The 18,081-nt window shown below is 45.8% G+C and overlaps 3 protein-coding genes across 4 annotated transcripts in view; 1 reads left to right on the forward strand and 2 right to left on the reverse strand.

The window, feature by feature from the left end:
• Window positions 1-3,646: 3,646 nt before the first annotated feature.
• On the reverse strand, window positions 3,647-5,424 carry phax (phosphorylated adaptor for RNA export). Of its 2 annotated transcripts, none has more exons than XM_017438732.3 (2): window positions 5,255-5,424; window positions 3,647-5,100 (listed from the first exon to the last, which is right to left on the reverse strand). In XM_017438732.3, exon 2 carries the CDS (start codon window positions 5,081-5,083, stop codon window positions 3,851-3,853), a length of 1,233 nt encoding a protein of 410 aa, XP_017294221.1. In that variant the 5' UTR covers window positions 5,084-5,100; window positions 5,255-5,424; the 3' UTR covers window positions 3,647-3,850. The 2 variants fall into 2 exon arrangements, with proteins under 2 accessions (XP_017294221.1, XP_017294220.1); XM_017438731.3 differs by having other exon boundaries at window positions 5,177-5,424.
• A 573-nt stretch (window positions 5,425-5,997) lies between these two features.
• Window positions 5,998-11,437, forward strand: pmpcb (peptidase, mitochondrial processing subunit beta). The gene is made up of 13 exons (XM_017438755.3): window positions 5,998-6,140; window positions 6,392-6,529; window positions 6,742-6,828; window positions 6,896-7,025; window positions 7,218-7,416; window positions 7,499-7,578; window positions 8,345-8,457; window positions 9,446-9,589; window positions 9,673-9,833; window positions 10,149-10,234; window positions 10,310-10,398; window positions 11,154-11,229; window positions 11,308-11,437. The coding sequence occupies exons 1-13, from the start codon at window positions 6,057-6,059 to the stop codon at window positions 11,370-11,372; spliced, it is 1,452 nt and encodes a 483-aa protein (XP_017294244.1). The 5' UTR covers window positions 5,998-6,056; the 3' UTR covers window positions 11,373-11,437.
• Window positions 11,386-18,081, reverse strand: part of dnajc2 (DnaJ (Hsp40) homolog, subfamily C, member 2) — a 24,888-nt gene continuing 18,192 nt past the window's right edge. Inside the window, exons 2-16 of the mRNA XM_017438754.3 lie at window positions 16,589-16,779; window positions 15,363-15,438; window positions 15,194-15,292; window positions 14,885-15,107; window positions 14,737-14,802; window positions 14,150-14,241; window positions 13,958-14,079; window positions 13,726-13,875; window positions 13,569-13,657; window positions 13,065-13,134; window positions 12,810-12,988; window positions 12,532-12,632; window positions 11,923-12,033; window positions 11,606-11,766; window positions 11,386-11,522 (exon numbers count right to left, since the gene is read on the reverse strand). Of these exons, the coding sequence (XP_017294243.1) occupies window positions 11,454-11,522; window positions 11,606-11,766; window positions 11,923-12,033; window positions 12,532-12,632; window positions 12,810-12,988; window positions 13,065-13,134; window positions 13,569-13,657; window positions 13,726-13,875; window positions 13,958-14,079; window positions 14,150-14,241; window positions 14,737-14,802; window positions 14,885-15,107; window positions 15,194-15,292; window positions 15,363-15,438; window positions 16,589-16,779 (1,799 nt within the window). The 3' untranslated portion in view covers window positions 11,386-11,453. The remainder of the gene's footprint in view (window positions 11,523-11,605; window positions 11,767-11,922; window positions 12,034-12,531; window positions 12,633-12,809; window positions 12,989-13,064; window positions 13,135-13,568; window positions 13,658-13,725; window positions 13,876-13,957; window positions 14,080-14,149; window positions 14,242-14,736; window positions 14,803-14,884; window positions 15,108-15,193; window positions 15,293-15,362; window positions 15,439-16,588; window positions 16,780-18,081) is intronic.

Genomic DNA, 18,081 nt, shown 5'->3' on the forward strand with positions numbered 1-18,081 from the left:
CTCTGCTGCTGGAGGACAAACTGTCCACATGTCCTCACTCTGCTGCTGGAGGACAAACTGTCCACATGTCCTCACTCTGCTGCTGGAGGACAAACTGTCCACATGTCCTCACTGCTGCTGGATCTGTTTTCAGGCTGGAGGATCTCAGGTGAGTATATGGTCCTTTTCTCCAGGAGTAATATTGTCACCTTCTTAAAATAATTGCCTAAGTCATTTTTTTTTTTAATTATTTTTTTGCCTAAATCATCTTAACAATCAACAAATGGTTCAGTTTTTTGTGTTTCCTGAAACATTGCAAAAAATGACTTAGGCAATTATTTTAAGAAGGTGACGATATGCAAACATCAAACCACCAGATGGCGGTCTGTGCAGACCTTCAGTACGGCGAGGAGGCGGAGCCTCAGGGGCTACACCTGAACGTGCAGGTGGGGATCCAGCCAGCCCACTTCTCCTTCCGTTTCACATGCAAGTGGGCCGTATATATAAATTACTGGGCGGTTGAGGGCTGCAGACAGTAAATATCGTAATATAAGCACAGTTCATTTACCTTTTCAGCAGCGTCCGATTATGTTTTTGTATCCGTTCGTGTGTCTGATGAACACAGAAAATCAGGGCGTTGGGAGAGTCTGCAGCAGGCTGGGATCCCAACACATTAAGGAGGAACACCAGGCTGTCAGCTGCTGGTTACACTTCCTGGCTTCAACAAGTCGCCTCTTTCTGCCACAGAAGGAAGCCCAATTCTGTTTTTAAAATCCTTAACTGTGGTTTGTTACAAACTCCACTGATGACAGCCTGGCTCGAGACGTTTAATGGGTTTAATCAGTTTAATGGGTTCTGCCCGTTCCATCGAAGAGGAGACATGAACAGACCAATGACAAGAGTTGTCCTCTAAGTCTGCTCAGAGTCCGGACACGGCCATGTTGTCCTGGCTTGGTGCTTGAAAGCCACTCCTAATTGAATGGGTTTATAATTTCATTTAGCACAGTAGGCTGTGTCAAAATGAAGCCCTCAGCAGCCGGAGGAGAGTGAACGGATGTTCTCCACGCCGGGTCTGCATGGATCTCTGACCTGGACAGATGTGGAGCGACGTGAAAGTCTGGTTTTAAAAGAAAACTGCTTCTCACCGGCTGTGTCGAAACCATGAAAATGCACAATGTTGCGTTCAGAGACATGTTGTCGACGGCTCTCAGCTACTAGCATAAATGTCTGTAAATTAGCTAGGTGCAGCAGGAAACGCAGCAGGGATCGCAGAGAGGCAAGAGTCTGGAAAGTCATCTGTCAGTTCCATGACACTGATGATCGGGCCGAGCCGAAACATTTAGTGGAGACTGGGCTGCAGAGAGACTCTCCTGTAAAACAAATAAACACAAATATGAGGCTATTTGTTGACTGATTACTTTAGGAAACGTTCAGCTTGTTCGGCACATTACGGTGTGAGTTTTGGTTTTTCTAACTTTTATATTTAATCATAAATTATCTTTACTACAAATTATTTACCCTAAATTACTATTTTTGTTTCTCATAGAAATGCATTAGGGTTGGAAAAACTCGGTGTTCTTCGAAAACTATTTCAGCATATCTGCTTCATTTTTTTATTTTTATTTTACTTTTAACTCCTGTTCTGATAATCTTAGCTTAGTGTCTGAGATATGCTGGAATTATGTTATCTTTGCATGACTTATCACATTACATTTGTTTTGGAAATCTTCTATAAAACCAAACTACATGTCAGTTTAACTTTAACCCCTTGTTGCCTGAGTTCATTCACGAATCTCACTGAGGCAGCAGGAAGAAGAAAAACCTTTTTTTGTTAATGTTTCACTGAAAATTTCATGGTCCATATATCATATGAAGTTAAAATTAAAATGTAGATAAATCAACAAGGAAATAATTCTTATTGTACTGTAAGTATTGGTAAGACGGCTTCCTCAGAAGTGTGATTTATTTGAATAAATGCTGCCGGACTGCAGGGAGTTCCTCGGTCACCTTCCTGAGAACAAGTCTCGTCAGATGGAAACTGAAAACACGGATGGCATTTATGATATATTGGTGCACGAATGCAGTCTGTGGTATAGTGACGTGCTCATCCATCACTGATTCAAACAGGCAGATGATCTCAGCTCTGAACTGGGGAGTTAACGGCGTTCTGGGAGCCGTCTGCTATGCTGTATGAGTCCGCACGCAGAAATGTTTGTATACGTGTTGTTGTTGAGATGATAGCCACCCGTGTCTGTTCTCCTGATGCCATTTGTTCGTTAATGGAGGCACGCCTTGGTGGAGCTGTGGGCAGGCCGATCCAGCATCTCACCTGCGTTCAACGACCTTCTTCAACTCCTACTAATAAAAGTCAGCTCAGAACATCATCGAACGCCCAGCAGCACTGTCACCTTGACATACTAGTGGCCACACATTTGCACATTTGTGTCCCTGGTGTATCTCGGAGTATTTGGGCTCCTTTGTTCCTCATCGGTTCCTCCTCTCGTGTTGGTGCTCTTCCAAGAATCCGGCCTCAGTTCTTTTGGTCCTATGATGCTGATCGACTCCTGCAAAAAGTGGAAATGTTCATTTACGCTGCGCCACTGTTTAATTAGCTGAGGCGCCAACAGCACACCACATACTCACAAATGGTTTTAGATCGAGGACGTCTTCCTAAGTGAAGGGGTCTGTTACCCAGTAAATACCAGGCACACACACTGGGTATGTACTGGGCTGTGATATTTATTTTCCTATAATCACAAATGGCTTCATCGTTTGCGATGAACTAAGAGGTGAGAAGTTTATCTGTGTTATAGATGGATAATTGTACAAAACTGAAAATCATGGTCACCAGTAAAGACATTTGACCTAGGAAAAACAAAACAAAACTACTTAGTTGACAGCATCTGTGAGTGCTGACATGCAGCAAAGATGCCAGCCTTTCAGTTCAGGTCTCGTTTGATCGGAGCGAAAGAAACGGCGTGTTGTATCCAAGCAACCAGTTTGTTGCCAGGTGACAGACACGGAGGTCCTGAGACCAACGATTCCACAATGAATGAGACACAGCAGAACATCAGTCATTTCTTTGATCGTCTTTGCCATAAAAGGAAACGTCTCGTTTCTTTCTGAAGGGCGAACAGGTGGAACGGACCACAGCCTGCGAGGAGAACAAGTTTAAACTGTCGGGAATAAAAAACACACAAACACACCTTCTCTTCGCTGTTTCTATAAAACTTCATCAGCTTTTTTTGTTTGCACAGGGAGTTGGAATATTCCCGGTCACCGCTAAAAGAGAGGAAATTAAAGGTTTGGCGTCTTATGATGAGAAGGGACAAAGCTGGACCTGCTTTGGACAAATCTTGTCAATAAACTGCAAGTTGAGTTAGCTCTTGGACTGAATTCTTTAATGGATCACATTTCACCTCTAAAACTAAATTAGATTCAATTAAATTCATTTTGAGAAAGAGTGTGTCTGCCATCTAGTGGACAGATGCTGACACTGCAGGTCATTTTAAACTCAAAGCAGCTGATTTGTTGCTTCCTATCTAAAACCTGCTACAAGGAAGCCTGGTCGCTTTGATTTCAAGCAGTTATTTATTTTCCTGAAATTTAATCCCAATGAGCTCGATAAACCGGGATCTTATTGACACAAACTGAAAATTACTACAAAGAAGGTAGTTAGGAATTTAATTTTTTTTCCAAGATAAGCAACAAAATCCATGCTGAACACAAATACAGGTTTCAATTTTTAGCATTAACATTTTTTGTAGGGTTTAAAAAGAAAGCAAAAAAAGGACACAGTGTGACTCAAACAATGAACTTTATAGTGCTTTCAGTGTGCCGTTTCCACCTCGGTTCCAGTTATTGTTCACTTTCAGAACACCTCCAGGTCTGCAGAGTTATAGACCACTGCTGTCTCCTCGATGCCCACAGCAGCTTCCTCCTTCTCCTCCTCCTCCTCCTCCTCCTCCCTGTCTTCCTCTGCAGGCTCCTCCAGTGACTCCAAGGCCTCGTTGGTGTCGCTAGCGAACGTCTCCCTGGAGACGTCGTCGTGCTCCTGCAGGTTGAGCGTGCCGATGACCTGCTTCATCTTCTTCGCCAGCACGTGCCGCCTCCTCTTCTGCGCCGCCTTCTTGCTTTTGTTGTCCCTCTGCTGCTCCTCGAAGAAGATCTTCTTGATCTGGGACTTGGAGACGCTGGGGGTGTTCTTCAGCAGGTTGAGGAAGACTCCGCCCGGAGTCCGCCGCCTGCTGCCGTCCATGGTGTACACGCCGCCGTTCTCCTCCAGGCTGGCGGTCTCTCCCAGCAGCTCGATGGCTTTTTTCTTGCCGACGACGCTGACGACGCGCTCTATCAGCTCTTTTTTGGGCTCCTGCAGTCTGTAGGCAATCTCATCAGTCACCTTCTCGTCGGGGTCATCCTCAGTGATCTCGTACCGGCCCTTGGTGTCCATCTCGGCTCGGGGGCCCAGTCTCTCTTTGGCTGGCCTTTTTCTCTTTGCATCCCCCCCTGTCCTCTCCTCGGACCCCTGCCCCTTCATGTAGTCCTCTAGCTCAGCGTCCAGCATGCTCACTTCCTCCTCCTGCTTGGACTGCCTCTCCACCTCCCTCTCCTTCTCCATCATCTTCCGGGCCAGGACGAAATTATACGTCTCCACGCTCCTGCTCGACATGCCGACGCCCTCCATGCCGAATATGCCCAGCTCTGCTGTCACGGCGTCCTGGCACTGCTCCTGGACCACGGAGCCCCAGATGTTGTTCACCTTGCGGCTGCCGGGCGCGCCGGCGCGGGCGGGCACCGGCGGCGGCGCCCCCGGGCGGGCGGAGCGCGCAGGAGGCGGCGGAGCGTCGGACACTTTCTGGCGCTTCCGGCGCCACACGGCCGCCCCTTCGTCCGAGGAGTCCGAGTCGCTGTCGCTGGTCTCCACCGCCCTGGCCGAGCTCCGGTATGCGGCGGCGGGTCGGCGCGGGAAAGGCTCCCCGCTGAAGACGGAGGATTCTGGGGCACGAGCCGGGGCTTGGTCCGCTGCGCCGGTTCCCATCTCGCTGTCCGAGCCGGACCCGGAGATTTCTCCATCTTCCAGGTCACCGTCCATTAGATCAGCCATTTTTAAATTATTTTAGTCTGTAAGTTACAGCAAAGACAGAAGCTTTACCTGCAGCCTACCGGAGCTAAAGTTCAGTCACTTAGCTAAACCTACCGTTAGCATCTGACAAAACCGCTCGACTTGGTGCTAAACATGGCTATAAAACAAGACAAACTTTGGTGGAAAAGGTACCTTAAAATATCGGACAGGAGCTGACTCTGTTCTGCATGCGAGTGTACGTCAATTCAGCTCGTTTTTTATATTTATTTTGTCAATGAAGCTCGATTAAAGGTTGAGCACTACACCAACTTCGAGAACCGGGGAGATTCGCGCTTGTTAACTCGTTACCTCATCAACTTCCGCCTGCGATCTGTCGAGTTCTTTCAAAATAAAATGACGTTTCACAGCTTCAGTGACGTTTAGCATCGTAAGAGCCATTTCTGCCCCTTTCTCCCTATAAATATAATTTGTCCAGAGCCACAAAACGTACTGGAAGTTTGAAATAAAGATAACACAGTTCATTACGTTTTAAATAAATGCTGAACGAAAAATCTGTTGACATTTTATTTTTTTTAAAGTTAAGACAAATAAAACGAGCCAACTCTTATACAAAGTGGGACGAAACACTAAACTTTTGAGTCCTTTTTAAATTTGTAGAAAATTATTAATTTTACCACATTAAAATAAACCTTATACTTGCGTTCTAAAAAATTATGAATATAAATTGTTTAAATGTTATTTGTCACTATATTAGAATAAGAATAAGTTTGAAACTTAGATAATAAGTGCAGTTTATTACATTCTAAGATTACTAGTTTAAATCTTTTAAATCTTTTTCCTCTAATTAAAATCTAAGAACTAAAAATTACATCTATACGAATAATATTTTATCATTTGAAATCCTTCGGCTTTTATTTTCTAAGAGAAAAAAATATGTCGTCATCTCCGGTGGAAGTTGCGTGACGCTGCAACTGCGCAGTTACCCATAAACAATATGGCGGCGTCCTTACAACGGCTCACATTAGCGGGTAGAAATGTTTTACAGATGCGTTTGTTGAAGACTAATTATCCGAGCAGGGTAAGAAAAATGTGTTTAAAGTTATTTTTTAATCTAAAACATCCATTGTTGTTACGGTAGACGGTTAACGGCGGGAAACCTGTCGGCTCGGTTTCAGGCTGTGTTACAGTCGCGACCTGCTCCGTTATTCTGTGATAAATCGTTATGGTTGGTCCAAGAAAAGCCGTAAAACTGACTAAAACGTGGTGAAATGAATTAACGTGAGTGTAGTAAACTCGCAGCGTCATCATGACTGCCCGTCTTGTCTCCAGCTCACCGCAGGACCGCCGCGGCTGTTAGCTACCCAGGCTGCCCAGCAGGTGGCGCTGAATGTCCCGGAAACCAAGGTGACCAGTCTGGAAAACGGACTCCGAGTGGCGTCCGAGGACTCCGGGCTCACTACCTGCACAGTAAGTGAAGTCACCATCCTGATCAAATGTGATCCCTTTCCTTTTTACTTTTTATCAATCTATGAGAACTAAAAGTTTAAAATGGGTCAAAATCAGCAGAACAATCTGGAATGGAATGTAAAAAAATACGTAATTTCCCCTCACAGCATCACTAAATGTCTCCACTGGTACTATGAAACGGCAGAGAATATTTTTATTTTATTTTTTTGCAGGTGGGTCTGTGGATCGATGCCGGCAGTCGCTATGAGAACGAGAGAAATAATGGCACGGCCCATTTTCTGGAGCATATGGCGTTTAAGGTAAGGAAGGAGGCTGCAGCGTTTCATCCCTTGTTACGTTGATTTATTAAAAATACTGTGCTTACAGGGCACCAGGAAGCGTTCTCAGCTGGACCTGGAGTTAGAGATTGAGAACATGGGAGCTCATCTCAACGCTTACACGTCGCGGGAGCAGACAGTCTACTACGCCAAAGCGTTCTCTAAGGATCTTCCTCGAGGTACAAGCTGACCCGAGCCATACACAAACACCGGAGGTGCTCAGAAGAGCACAAACCGGCTGTTTCTGACTACCGCGGCTGTCTGCACAAGCTCCAACAGAGCCAGGGAGAGGGGAAGAGACAGTGAGACAATGTGTGTCCTGTTTGCTGCAGCCCTAATTTACAAAGAAACGTCTGCTTTCTGTGTCCAAGCTGTTGAAATCCTGGCCGACATCATCCAGAACAGCACGCTCGGTGAGGCGGAGATCGAGAGGGAGCGAGGCGTCATCCTCAGAGAGATGCAGGAAGTAGAAACCAACCTGCAGGAAGTGGTGTTCGATTACCTGCATGCCACAGCGTACCAGTCCACAGCGCTGGGCAGGACCATCCTGGGCCCCACCGAGAACATCAAGTAAGGCCGGACTGCTTGTTTTTACGATTGACACGTGTGGAGTTTAGGTGTTCTTAGCCAGGTGTGTGTGTTTGTGCTGCAGGACGATCAACAGAGGAGACCTGGTGGAGTACATCACCACTCACTACAAAGGACCCCGAATCGTTCTGGCTGCTGCTGGAGGTCAGACTCCTTCTCTCTTTGTGTGTTTGATTAGAATCAGCTCAACTGTAATTAAACTGTAAAGCCTTATTAACGCAGCCGTGTAAACTCTGTAACACAAGGGAGCCAAAATTAAAAACAGTCTCTATTAATATTTATTGAAAACCTACATATGATGACCCTGGTTTTACATGTAATTTGTCAAATTATTCAGATAGAAATATCAAACACCTTCTCCTGGTTACATATTATGTAGAATTTAGTGGACAAAGAAATATAGATCAAACTCTAAAAGACATTATTAGCATCATTCCTATGAATTTTTCTCCATTAAAACAGCTGAAAAGCCATAAATGAAAATCTGATCATAAATCTACAAATACAGAAACAAACATTAAAGCAGACTCTCTGTTACTCTGATGCACTTTAACTCGAGTCAGATATCTGATAGTTTATCTACCAGAGTTTGATCGATCCCGTCTGATGAGCTCTGCTGCTTTTTCCACATCGAATTAAAAGATTACTGAGAAATTAAAGCTTATCTTCTTGGCCTCAAAGTACCTGGGACAGGAGGACTTCACTAACAAAAGGAGAAGCAACAGAGACTCGATCGCTCACAGACTGGGGGGCCAGAAGAAATGTTTCAAAGGGCCAGATCTGGCCCACGGGCCTTGAGTTTGACATGACTTGGTCTGTTTTAATGAGACCAAACCACAGAAGTTGACAGCGACGTGTTGCTGGTGAAACTGTCTGAGCCGTTCAGACCCTGACGACTGTTTCTGACCAGGAGTTTGTCACGATGAACTCATCAGTTTGGCCAAGTATCACTTTGGAAAACTTCCGAGCAGAGATGAAGGCGGAGCCCCAGCTGTCCCTCCCTGCCGTTTCACAGGAAGTGAGGTAGGAGCGCGTCTTTACCTGATGTCACCCTTAAAAAGGCTCTTAGCACATTGTAAATATTTCCTTTATAGTGAACTGAATATTGCCTTATGAAAGCTACACAGTGCCTTGCAAAAGTTTTCACACCTCTTAAATCTTTCCAAGTGTTGTCACGATCCAACCACAAACATTAAAGCATGTTACTAAGATTTAATGTGTATTAAAGTCGCTTTATTAGTAATTTAATCTCCGTATAAATCCCGGTGTTCTGTGAAGGCCTCAGAGGTTTGTTACAGCATCATGAAGACCAAGGAACACAACAGGCAGGTAGGAATGGGCAGATGAAGCCTCAATGAAGCAACGATGACCCAGATAAATCAAAACTGGGTCATCTGGGTGGAAGTTTCATGAGGCTTGGTTTTGGTCTACCAGCCCCATCTAGTGGACAGAAAAGGGTAGAGCAGGCAAAAATATCATGTAGTGTGTGGTGTTGGCACAGTGCATGTATTAATATGTTGTTTGTGTTGATGAGGGAGTATTTAAGTCAGAAATACTGGCTTTATGGAAAAGGAAAACTGTTATTTAAAGTGAGGTGAGCGAATGGGATACGTTATTGTTTTTTATTTCTCTACTTCAGCTGGGCTCTGCACTTTTCAGGTTATTCCTCAGTTTTCTTGTTTTCCTTTCCAAGTCGCGGGGATCTGGTTCCTGTCTCCAGGCGGGGGACACCCTGGACAGGTCTCCTGTCCATCACAGGGACACTGAGACAAACAACCATTCGCATGTTTTTGGTCTGGAGTACCTGGAGGAAACTCACTCATATGTCTTTATTTGTAAACAACGTTTCACCATATTGCATCACTCTGTGTTGGTCTGTCACATAAAATTCTGCAACGTGACAAGTTGTGGGTTTGAAGACCTTCGCAGGGCGCTGTACCTCATCAGACACAGAAGGACAAATAAGACTTTGTGTAAGAAGTCTTGCTGAAACCCCGTCTGCTTGTTTCAGATCCGAGTGCGCGACGACAAAATGCCCCTCGCTCATATTGCCATCGCGGTGGAAGCCGTCGGCTGGTCGCACCCGGACACCATCCCCCTGATGGTGGCCAACACTCTCATAGGAAACTGGGACCGCTCGTTCGGTGGCGGTGTGGTGAGTACCCCGGAGCTCTTTATGGTCAACCATTAAAAGTCTTTGTGTGATCAGAAGTGCTTGTTTGGTCTGTGTGGGTCCAGAATCTGTCCAGTAAACTGGCTCAGATGGCCTGCCAGGGGAACCTGTGCCACAGCTTCCAGTCCTTCAACACGTGCTACACGGACACGGGGCTGTGGGGGCTCTACATGGTGTGTGAGCCCGGCACCGTCAGCGACATGATGCACTTCACTCAGAGGGAATGGTGAGGGCGCAAACAGCCGCAAACAGCCACAAACGTTGGCTTTGACTCGTTTACCTGTGCAGAAATGAAACATTTCAAATGCTGACTCAGCAAACTTTCAGCTGGTTCGGGACATTCAGCTTTACTTTTAAAATGATTTTTGATTTCATTGAACCCTTGAAAAATTTTGGGCTCCTTTAAAATGATTTCCTTCATTTTTAGCTCATTTTGGCTTTTGTTATTGCTAAATGTAACAATTGTGCAGTTTTTTTGCCAAGCAGAAGCAAACCTTCCTAATTCTGACTCTGTGTGAACTTTTGCGTCTCCTCCTGTCAGGATGTCTCTTTGCACCAGTGTGACAGAAAGTGAGGTGGCTCGGGCCAAGAATCTGCTCAAAACCAACATGCTGCTGCATCTTGACGGTAAGGCAGCGTGACGGGAGACTCGTGCCGTTGGGAGCGTTGTGCTTTGAGTTAACGTGGACCGACTTTGTCCAGGCTCCACCCCCATCTGCGAGGACATCGGCAGACAGATGCTGTGCTACAGCCGCAGGATCCCGCTGCACGAGCTGGAGGCTCGGATCGATGTGAGTTGGACTGTGGTGATCAGGACCGGCGCAGACCGAGCCGCTCGCTCCAGAGGACGAGTTGTCCCTAAACCCTTCTGTGCGCCATGTTGGACGGGGAACATTCGGCGCCGTACTTTGCTTCATGCAGTTGTTCCAGTAAACACCCCCACAGCATGATGCAGCCACCACCATGTTTCAATGCTCAAGTGTCAGACCCCGCTCCTCGGGGGCGCTCTCCTGCAGGTTTCAGACGTGTTGCTGCTTTAAATGGACGACTTGTTGCTGAGCTCCTGGAGAAGCTGCTGATGATTAAACCATGTGACTCAGGTGTGTCGGAGCAGAAACACGTGAAACCTGCAGGACAGCGGAGCCTCGAGGCCTGGAGTCTGGAGTCTGACCCCCCCCCGGGTTAGTGGGAAGTTTCCAGTTCTCCCGCTCAGTGAGTCAGAAACAAGATGGCCGCCCGCAGCAAAGCCTTTATTTCTCCTGCAGTCTGTGAGCAATGTGACAACTTAAAGATCAAATATTAACAGTAAAAGCTTCTTTACTGAATTGTAGAGCAGCAGCCATCTTGAAATCCTACCTCGGGGTAGTTGGAGGAGTCCAGTCAGACCAGAGATTTGCTTCCTGCCTCTGACTTGGTGACTCTTAAATCATCTGTTTTTATGGTTCCTGAATCAACAGGACTGGACAGGGTTGCTTCCTGCGTTAAAGTTTGAGTTAATGGGCAGCAGAGCTGTGGGAAATCTCTAATATATCTCATGTGTCCACAGGCCATTGACAGCAGCACCATTAAGGAGGTTTGTGCCAAATACGTCTACAACAGGGCCCCCGCCATCGCAGCGGTTGGTAAGTCACGTTTTTATGGATGGAGCCGAAGTTCCAACGTTTTCAGCGTCAGGACATCCGTGTCCGTCTCGTCTTCAGGTCCAATCGAACAGCTGCCTGACTACAACCAGGTCCAGAGCGGGATGTTCTGGATGAGGAACTGAGCAGAAGCACGAATGATGTTTTTTTTCTTTTATTATAAAATAAAGAATAACATTAAAATAACAGATTTTTATCGTCGTTTGTCATTTTTTATTCTTGGCTGCCACTTGTTCCTGAGCAGCTTTCTTGGCTTTAACCATCTCCACCAGTTCCTGTCAGGGAAACATGGAGGCAGAAACATGACTCGGCATGTCTGATCGATGACACAGCAGATCTGGTGCTTCGTCCAGCTTACCTTGTACCTCTTCATACAGTCCTTCTTGCTCCGCCCGGGAACGGCAGCGGCGATCTTCTCCCAGCGCTCCGGTGTGCTGACGGGGTAGGTCTTCAAGGCCTGCTCCAGAAGTTTCTGCTCCTCTGTGGTCCAGGGGGCGGAGTTACCTTCGCCGCCAGAGGCTGAAGGAAAGGAATCGGTTCAGTTCTGTCCTTAAAATACTGATTCAGGCTGCCGACTGAAACTAGGTCAACATCTACAACCACAAGAAGCTTCATGCAACCCACGTTTGTTGAAGTGTGTATAACACACACACACACAGCTCGCAGGAAACTCACCATCGAATCTCTCGGAGGGCATGGCGTTGTCCACGGAGGGCGGCACCGACGTGTGCTCCTTCCTGAACTTCTCAAAGGCTTTCCTGTTGATCTCGTCTTTCTGTAGGGGATCTGAAGACAAAATTTTGTTGCATCAAAGTCAAGCTTTCTGTGGACGACATGTTAAAACTGAACGAAAGGTTTCTATGACAACGTCGAGCTGTTATCGATAAAAGCAGACATATGTGTCACACCTTTGTTTTCCTGATTGAAGTTTGTTTCATTTTCTTTTTGCAATTAAACCATGTCTATAATAATAAGAAACATTTATACTTTTACCTTTACAACACATTAAAACCTAAATCTGCTTTAGCTGACCCGCTCCATTTGTTTTCTAATTCTACTTTCACTTTGAGCTTCCATTTTTGTTCCTTTTAGCTAATATTAGCTCAAGAATTGTTTGCTACAGATTTAGCTAATGTTTTAGTACTTTTAGCTACCATTTAGCTGTTTTTAGCTTCTGTTCTGCTTTGAATTTTTCCCTCATCTTGGCTCGTTTTAAATCTCCATCTCAGTTTCCAGCTACTCTCAGCATTTCCACAAAAACGATTAAAGGAAAGTTGATCCTACCGAGTTTCTGAAGATTCTTGGCCTTATTGATGACATCTTTAGCCGTTCTCTTCATGCCGCTGGTGGAGTGCAAGTTCATGTAGTTGGCAATAACTTCCCACCTGGAAAAGAAAAACAGACGTTGTTTAAAAAGTCTCACTCTTTAAAAACAGGCCAATCAGAGCTGTTTGTCCGGAGGAAAATGGACGCAGATTAGACGTAAACTGGAACAAGTTCACTAAACTGATGTCATTAAATTACTGTCAGCCTGTTTTTCTGGGCGATAAACGTTGATCTACCTGGAGTTGGTCCCGGCAGGAAACAGGTTGACAGCTTTGATGAGCAGCTGGAGGTCTTCCTCGTTCCAGCCCTTGGCCCCGCCCCCCCCGCCGCTGGCCTGCTCGGCGCTGCGGGCGGCCTGCCTGGCCTGGGCCTCGGCCTCCTTCTCCTTCTGCAGCTGGCAGTTCACCTCCTCCACCTGAACCCGGAGCACAGAGAGGGTGAGACAGCCGGGGGGGTCCGAGGTGGAGGACATGCAGCACCGGGGTTTTTACCTGCTTCCCAATCGCTGCCTTGCTCTCCTCCCTGGAGCCCGAGGCCAGGATTTCATTCAGAGACTGCAGACTGGTAACAAAACACACACGGTCACCATTTCTTTTTCTGTTTGACCTTTAACCTGCTGCCTCTGATGGAGATGACCTTTAACCCTTCCCAGAGACGGGCACCTCTGGTGATCAGTTATTTAAGATTCTTTGATTGAGCTGCAGTTGTGGCACAGTGGTGCAGCGGTTAGAGCAGTCTCCTTCCTGGGTGGAGTTACATGATCGCCCTGAGCTCACCTTGGTTTCCTCCCACAGACCAGAAACATGCAGTTTCCTTTCATTTTATGGCCTTAAACAATAAATATGAACCTTTATTTGTAATAAGTTCTGCAGATAAGAGCTTGCTCGCACAGAATATTGTTTCTGTTGATTATCCTGTTTGAAGCCAAAATCTAAAAGGCAAATTTAACCGAGCAGGTCCTGTAATCTCATTAAAGGTCTCAGAGATGAGCGAACCTCGTCAGTTCCAGCCGATCACAGAGTTTCTCCACCTCCTCCATCATTTTTACGCTGTCGGCTTCACTGTCGGCAAAGAAATTCCAGTTCTGTGGAGGGAAACACAGATTAGCTGAACAGCTGATACAGTCTGACAGGAACAGGAAGAAAAGGTAACCTTGCAGGTGGTCCTCAGTTTCTGCCTCTCCTTCTTGATGGCCTTCTTCTGGATCTCCTTCTCCTTCTTGGCCTGCTGGGCTGCTTGCCTGGCCTCCTCCTCCTCCTTCTCCTTCGCCAAGCGAGCCACCTCCAGCTCCGCCTGACGGGCCTTTTTTGGAAGGAAGGGATCGATTGAAAAGTGAAAAGTGACCAAAGTTCTGGAGAGCTGCTTCTGTTTCTGCACATCTCACCTTCTCCTTCTCTTCCTGCTCTCTCTTCTTGGCTTCAGCCTTCGCCTTCTTCTCAGACTCTTTCCTGGCTTTTTCCTCTTCCTTGAACTTCTTTATCCTCGGGTCGCAGCTGTACGCCGTATCTGCAGCCAAGCCCATCTTTAGAGTTTTCCTGTGTAATAAAATGCTGCCGTGTGTTTCTGCCGACTTTACCAACTAGCGTGCGGATCCTGTTCATCTCCTCCTTCTTCCTCTGAGCTCTGGAAGCTCGATTCTGCTTTTCGATCCATCTCCGTTCATCTCGACTGCAGGAGGCAGGAGTTTACACGTCAGTCCAGACAAACAAGGAGCTTAAAGGTGTTAAAGTGCCGTGGACAAACACGACGCGACAATAATATCCATGTGGCAAAAACTGTTCTCCCTCTTTCTGCGACCACGTCAATAATTTTAATTGGTTAAAAAGCCAACAAACACATTTTTTCTGTTCCTGATGTCACGACAAACTGAATCAAGTGAAGAAGGAGAAGTTTCTGACAGATATTTGTTATTTTTCTAATCACAGCAACAAAAAAGCAGCAGTTCTGGAGCGACTGAGGCGTGAAGCACATGATGGCACAGATTTTATTAACCTGAAGGTAATTATGGTACATCTGCAAAAACAAACAACCTGGAAAATAACGAGCTTCACATGGTAACTTTAAACAGCTGCTTCAGACGACACCCGGGAGCCTGAACTAAGCTAAAACCTGCTGGTTTAAATCTGAAGCTTCATTCTGAGGTCTGTAATAATCACAGCTTACCATTCAGCCTTTTCTTTTTCCTCTTCATCCAAGTAAGAGAATTCCCTCCATGAGTCAAAGTTGTACCTTTAAAAGCAGAAGAAGGATTAATTTGTCGTCTTCAGCCCATCCCAGCCTCAGAACAACAGCTACAAACAGCCAAACTCACCAAAAAGAGTAAAAATTGTCCACCTCTTCGAAGGATGACTCCACGCTGCCCAGGCTGGGCACCAGTTTCTTGGAAGACCACCTGGCGTTTCTCTCGAAAACAGGAGAGAAGACGTCAAAGAAGTTCTCTCTGCCTTCGCCTTTGGAAGGCACGGTGTTGTCGAAGGTGGGGTCGACGCTGTCAAAGGCTCTCCTCTTCACCGGGTCGGACAGGATTTCAATGGCTAAGGTCCAAACAACAACAACACAGCGAGGATCAGCTGACGGCAGCTCAGAGCTTCCATCTGTCAACCTTTAAAAAGCTGCAAACCTTTAGTTATGCAGGTGAAGTAGTCATTGTCTCCTTCAGCTATCTGTTCTCCTGCAGCTTTCCTTTTGTCGGGATGGTGCTTCAACACGATCACTTTGTCTGGAAGACAAACGGCAGCAGCTGAGCTCCCACCTCGGGGACAATCAGCAAAGAGAGGAGGGAAACTTACGAGCAGCTTTGATTTGTCTCTGTGTTGCTCTGTATCTCAGGTGTGGGAGTCCAAGGACAGCGTAGTGATCCTGATTCTGAAAACCAGAAGAACCGGATGAACATGGATGTATGTTCATGTTCCTCTGTAGATGCTGACATCAACAAAAATCACTCCACAAAACATTTCCAAAGTCCTTATTTCAACAAGAATGCCTGTTTTAATAAATACTTTCTGAAGTATTTGTACCTTGCTGTGTATATTTTTAGTCTCAAGTGTCAGGTTGAATAACTTGGACTGTCAATGGATTTCTTTTAAACAAGTGTTTGTATCTGCAGACATCTCCTCTGTGATGTTTCAGGACCTGCAGCCTGATGATGTGTTTAAATTCAGTTTTACAATAATCGACACTCAGTCACCAACAAGGATCAAGTTCAATTTACTAAAACCAAAAACAACTAAAAATCAGTTTTCCCTCAACAATGACCAGTTTCTCAGTCCCTGCTGCTGAAGAACACCCCCACATCATGATGCTGCCACTGTCATGCTTGAGCCAGAGAGTCCGGTTCCTCACAGGTCGACAGTCCTTCAAGCAGCTCCCAGGAGTCAAAGAAGTCAGGATTAATGGAGGACTGTAGTTCTGGAACTTTGTGTGGAGCTGGGATTATTACTGAAGCCCAGTCAGAGCGACCATCAGGCTCCAGGAGGTCAGATTATACAGATTTTTGCTTCCCTTACTGCAACCAGACATGTTCATTAAACAGACGGAGACAGTCCCAGCCTCGAAGAGCCGCCTGTGTCTCTGCGAGTTCTTTTTAATTCATAGATTTCTAAGTTTCTACGTTTTGCTGGATTAGTTGTAAAGACGGCTGGATTTTCTAACGGCCTCCAGCTGCTTCTCAGTGGAGCAGCAGAAGCAAAATGACTCCATTAAAACTCCACAGCTTCTTCTTTGAGACTCATCCGCTGCTACGAGACGACAAAGCAACGACTGTGACTTCTCATGAAGAGTCCTGCTTCTTCCGTTTGAGGATTATGGAGGTGAGTGAGCTCTGAGGAACCTCCATCGGTTTTCGCTCCGACTGTCAGCTAAGAGGCTGTCCAGTTTCATTTACTACAGATGGACTCCAAGATGTAAACACAGATAAACGGAAACATGAGCTAAATTTCAAGCGATGTCTGTTTTTTTCTTTTCATAATTCTGATTTCATTTTGTCACACAGAGAAGGAAGACGTCTCTCAGATACCTTCCAATCTTTAGGGTCGAGCGTTCGGAGCATGGGATGCTCTTCCAGCTGCAGCTCCTCATCCTCCTCATCCTCCGAGGACTCCTCTTCCTCCTCCAGCTCTTGGAAAGAGGCAGACAAGTTCCTGTTTCTCCTCCGAATGTAAGCCTCAAACCATCGACCCACGGGCTCCACCAGAACCTGCACAGATGCTGTGGGGGTCCAAGAAAACAAATAAATACATTTAAACCAATTAGTAAAGTATTATGAGCAGTCCTTTATTTTTGTTAAAGCTAATACATGCATAAGACTCCTCATCTTCAAACATCTGTCCTTTCATTTCTGTTTATATGTTTTCTCATAATTTCTCTGTAAAGTTCTGATGACTAACTTCAAACATGACAAGAAAAGGTAAGTGTGCCTTTCAGCATCAGCTGTACTTGTTTCTAACTTCATTCTGGTTGCATTTTAATACAAAAAACATTGTTTTTGTCTGAAACCTCCACTGGATAAACTTTACAAACAGATTCCACGTGAAGGATGATTGACTGGGAATTTCAACTACTTCAATTATTATTAGTAGTATTTTATTTAACAAGAACTCTCTGCTTAAGTGTGCCACGCTTCAACATAAGATCCTAAAAGACAAACCATCAAAAAGCTCCAAGGGCTGCAAGGGATCTGATATTGATGAGCAATAAAAGATGATGCATTTTTAGGGTTGAGAAGATTTTGTTCCGTGTCAAATAAAACAAACTGTAACTGAGCCAAAGAGAGGATGATCATGTTCACGAGTCTCCAAAGTCAACATAATTTATCACACAGAAAAGCATTGTGCTACAGGAAAATATCCCTGTGGTTTTTGTTTGTTAATTCCTGCTGGTAACTAACTTTAAGATGTCTGGGAAGAACACAGACTGGTGTACGAAAAATGCTAAATCAGAATGAGGATTTCAGGGTTTCTGAGGTCATGGCACGGTGGAAGCAGCATCATGATTTGGGTCTGCTCTGTACATACTTTCATCAAGTACTTGGTAAAGAACAAGGTTTAGGTACCTGAAACGTTGTTCAAAGCATCATACTGCTCCCGCTGATGTGCCTTTTCCTTCATAGTACTTGCTGTTCCAAAGTAAGCAAAGCACCCAGCCAGCTCCTCAAAGTTTGAGGAGGTGGATCGGGCGTCTGATTATCAAGTCTAGAGGGACTGTATGTCCCTGTCTGGGCTTGCAAGAGTCCAGGAGGAGCTGAGGAGAGATGAGGAGGAGATGAGGAGAGATGAGGAGAGCTGAAGAGAGATGAGGAGGAGATGAGGAGAGCTGAAGAGAGATGAGGAGGAGATGAGGAGGAGATGATGAGAGATGAGGAGGAGATGATGAGAGATGATGAGAGATGAGGAGAGATGAAGAGAGATGAGGAGAGATGAGGAGGAGATGAGGAGAGATGAGGAGATGAGGAGGAGATGAGGAGAGATGAGGAGGAGATGAGGAGAGATGAAGAGAGATGAGGAGAGATGA

Source organism: Kryptolebias marmoratus, linkage group LG1 (genome assembly GCF_001649575.2).
Source record: "Kryptolebias marmoratus isolate JLee-2015 linkage group LG1, ASM164957v2, whole genome shotgun sequence".
NCBI lineage: Eukaryota > Metazoa > Chordata > Actinopteri > Cyprinodontiformes > Rivulidae > Kryptolebias > Kryptolebias marmoratus.

Coding starts and splice junctions, on each gene's coding strand:
- phax (XM_017438732.3), bottom strand. CDS start 5,083: ATGGCTGATCTAATGGACGGTGACCTGGAAGATGGAGAAATCTCCGGG.
- pmpcb (XM_017438755.3), top strand. CDS start 6,057: ATGGCGGCGTCCTTACAACGGCTCACATTAGCGGGTAGAAATGTTTTA. Junction 7,579..8,344: donor CGTTCTGGCTGCTGCTGGAG/GTCAGACTCCTT, acceptor GTTTCTGACCAG/GAGTTTGTCACGATGAACTC. Junction 11,230..11,307: donor CCCCGCCATCGCAGCGGTTG/GTAAGTCACGTT, acceptor TCTCGTCTTCAG/GTCCAATCGAACAGCTGCCT.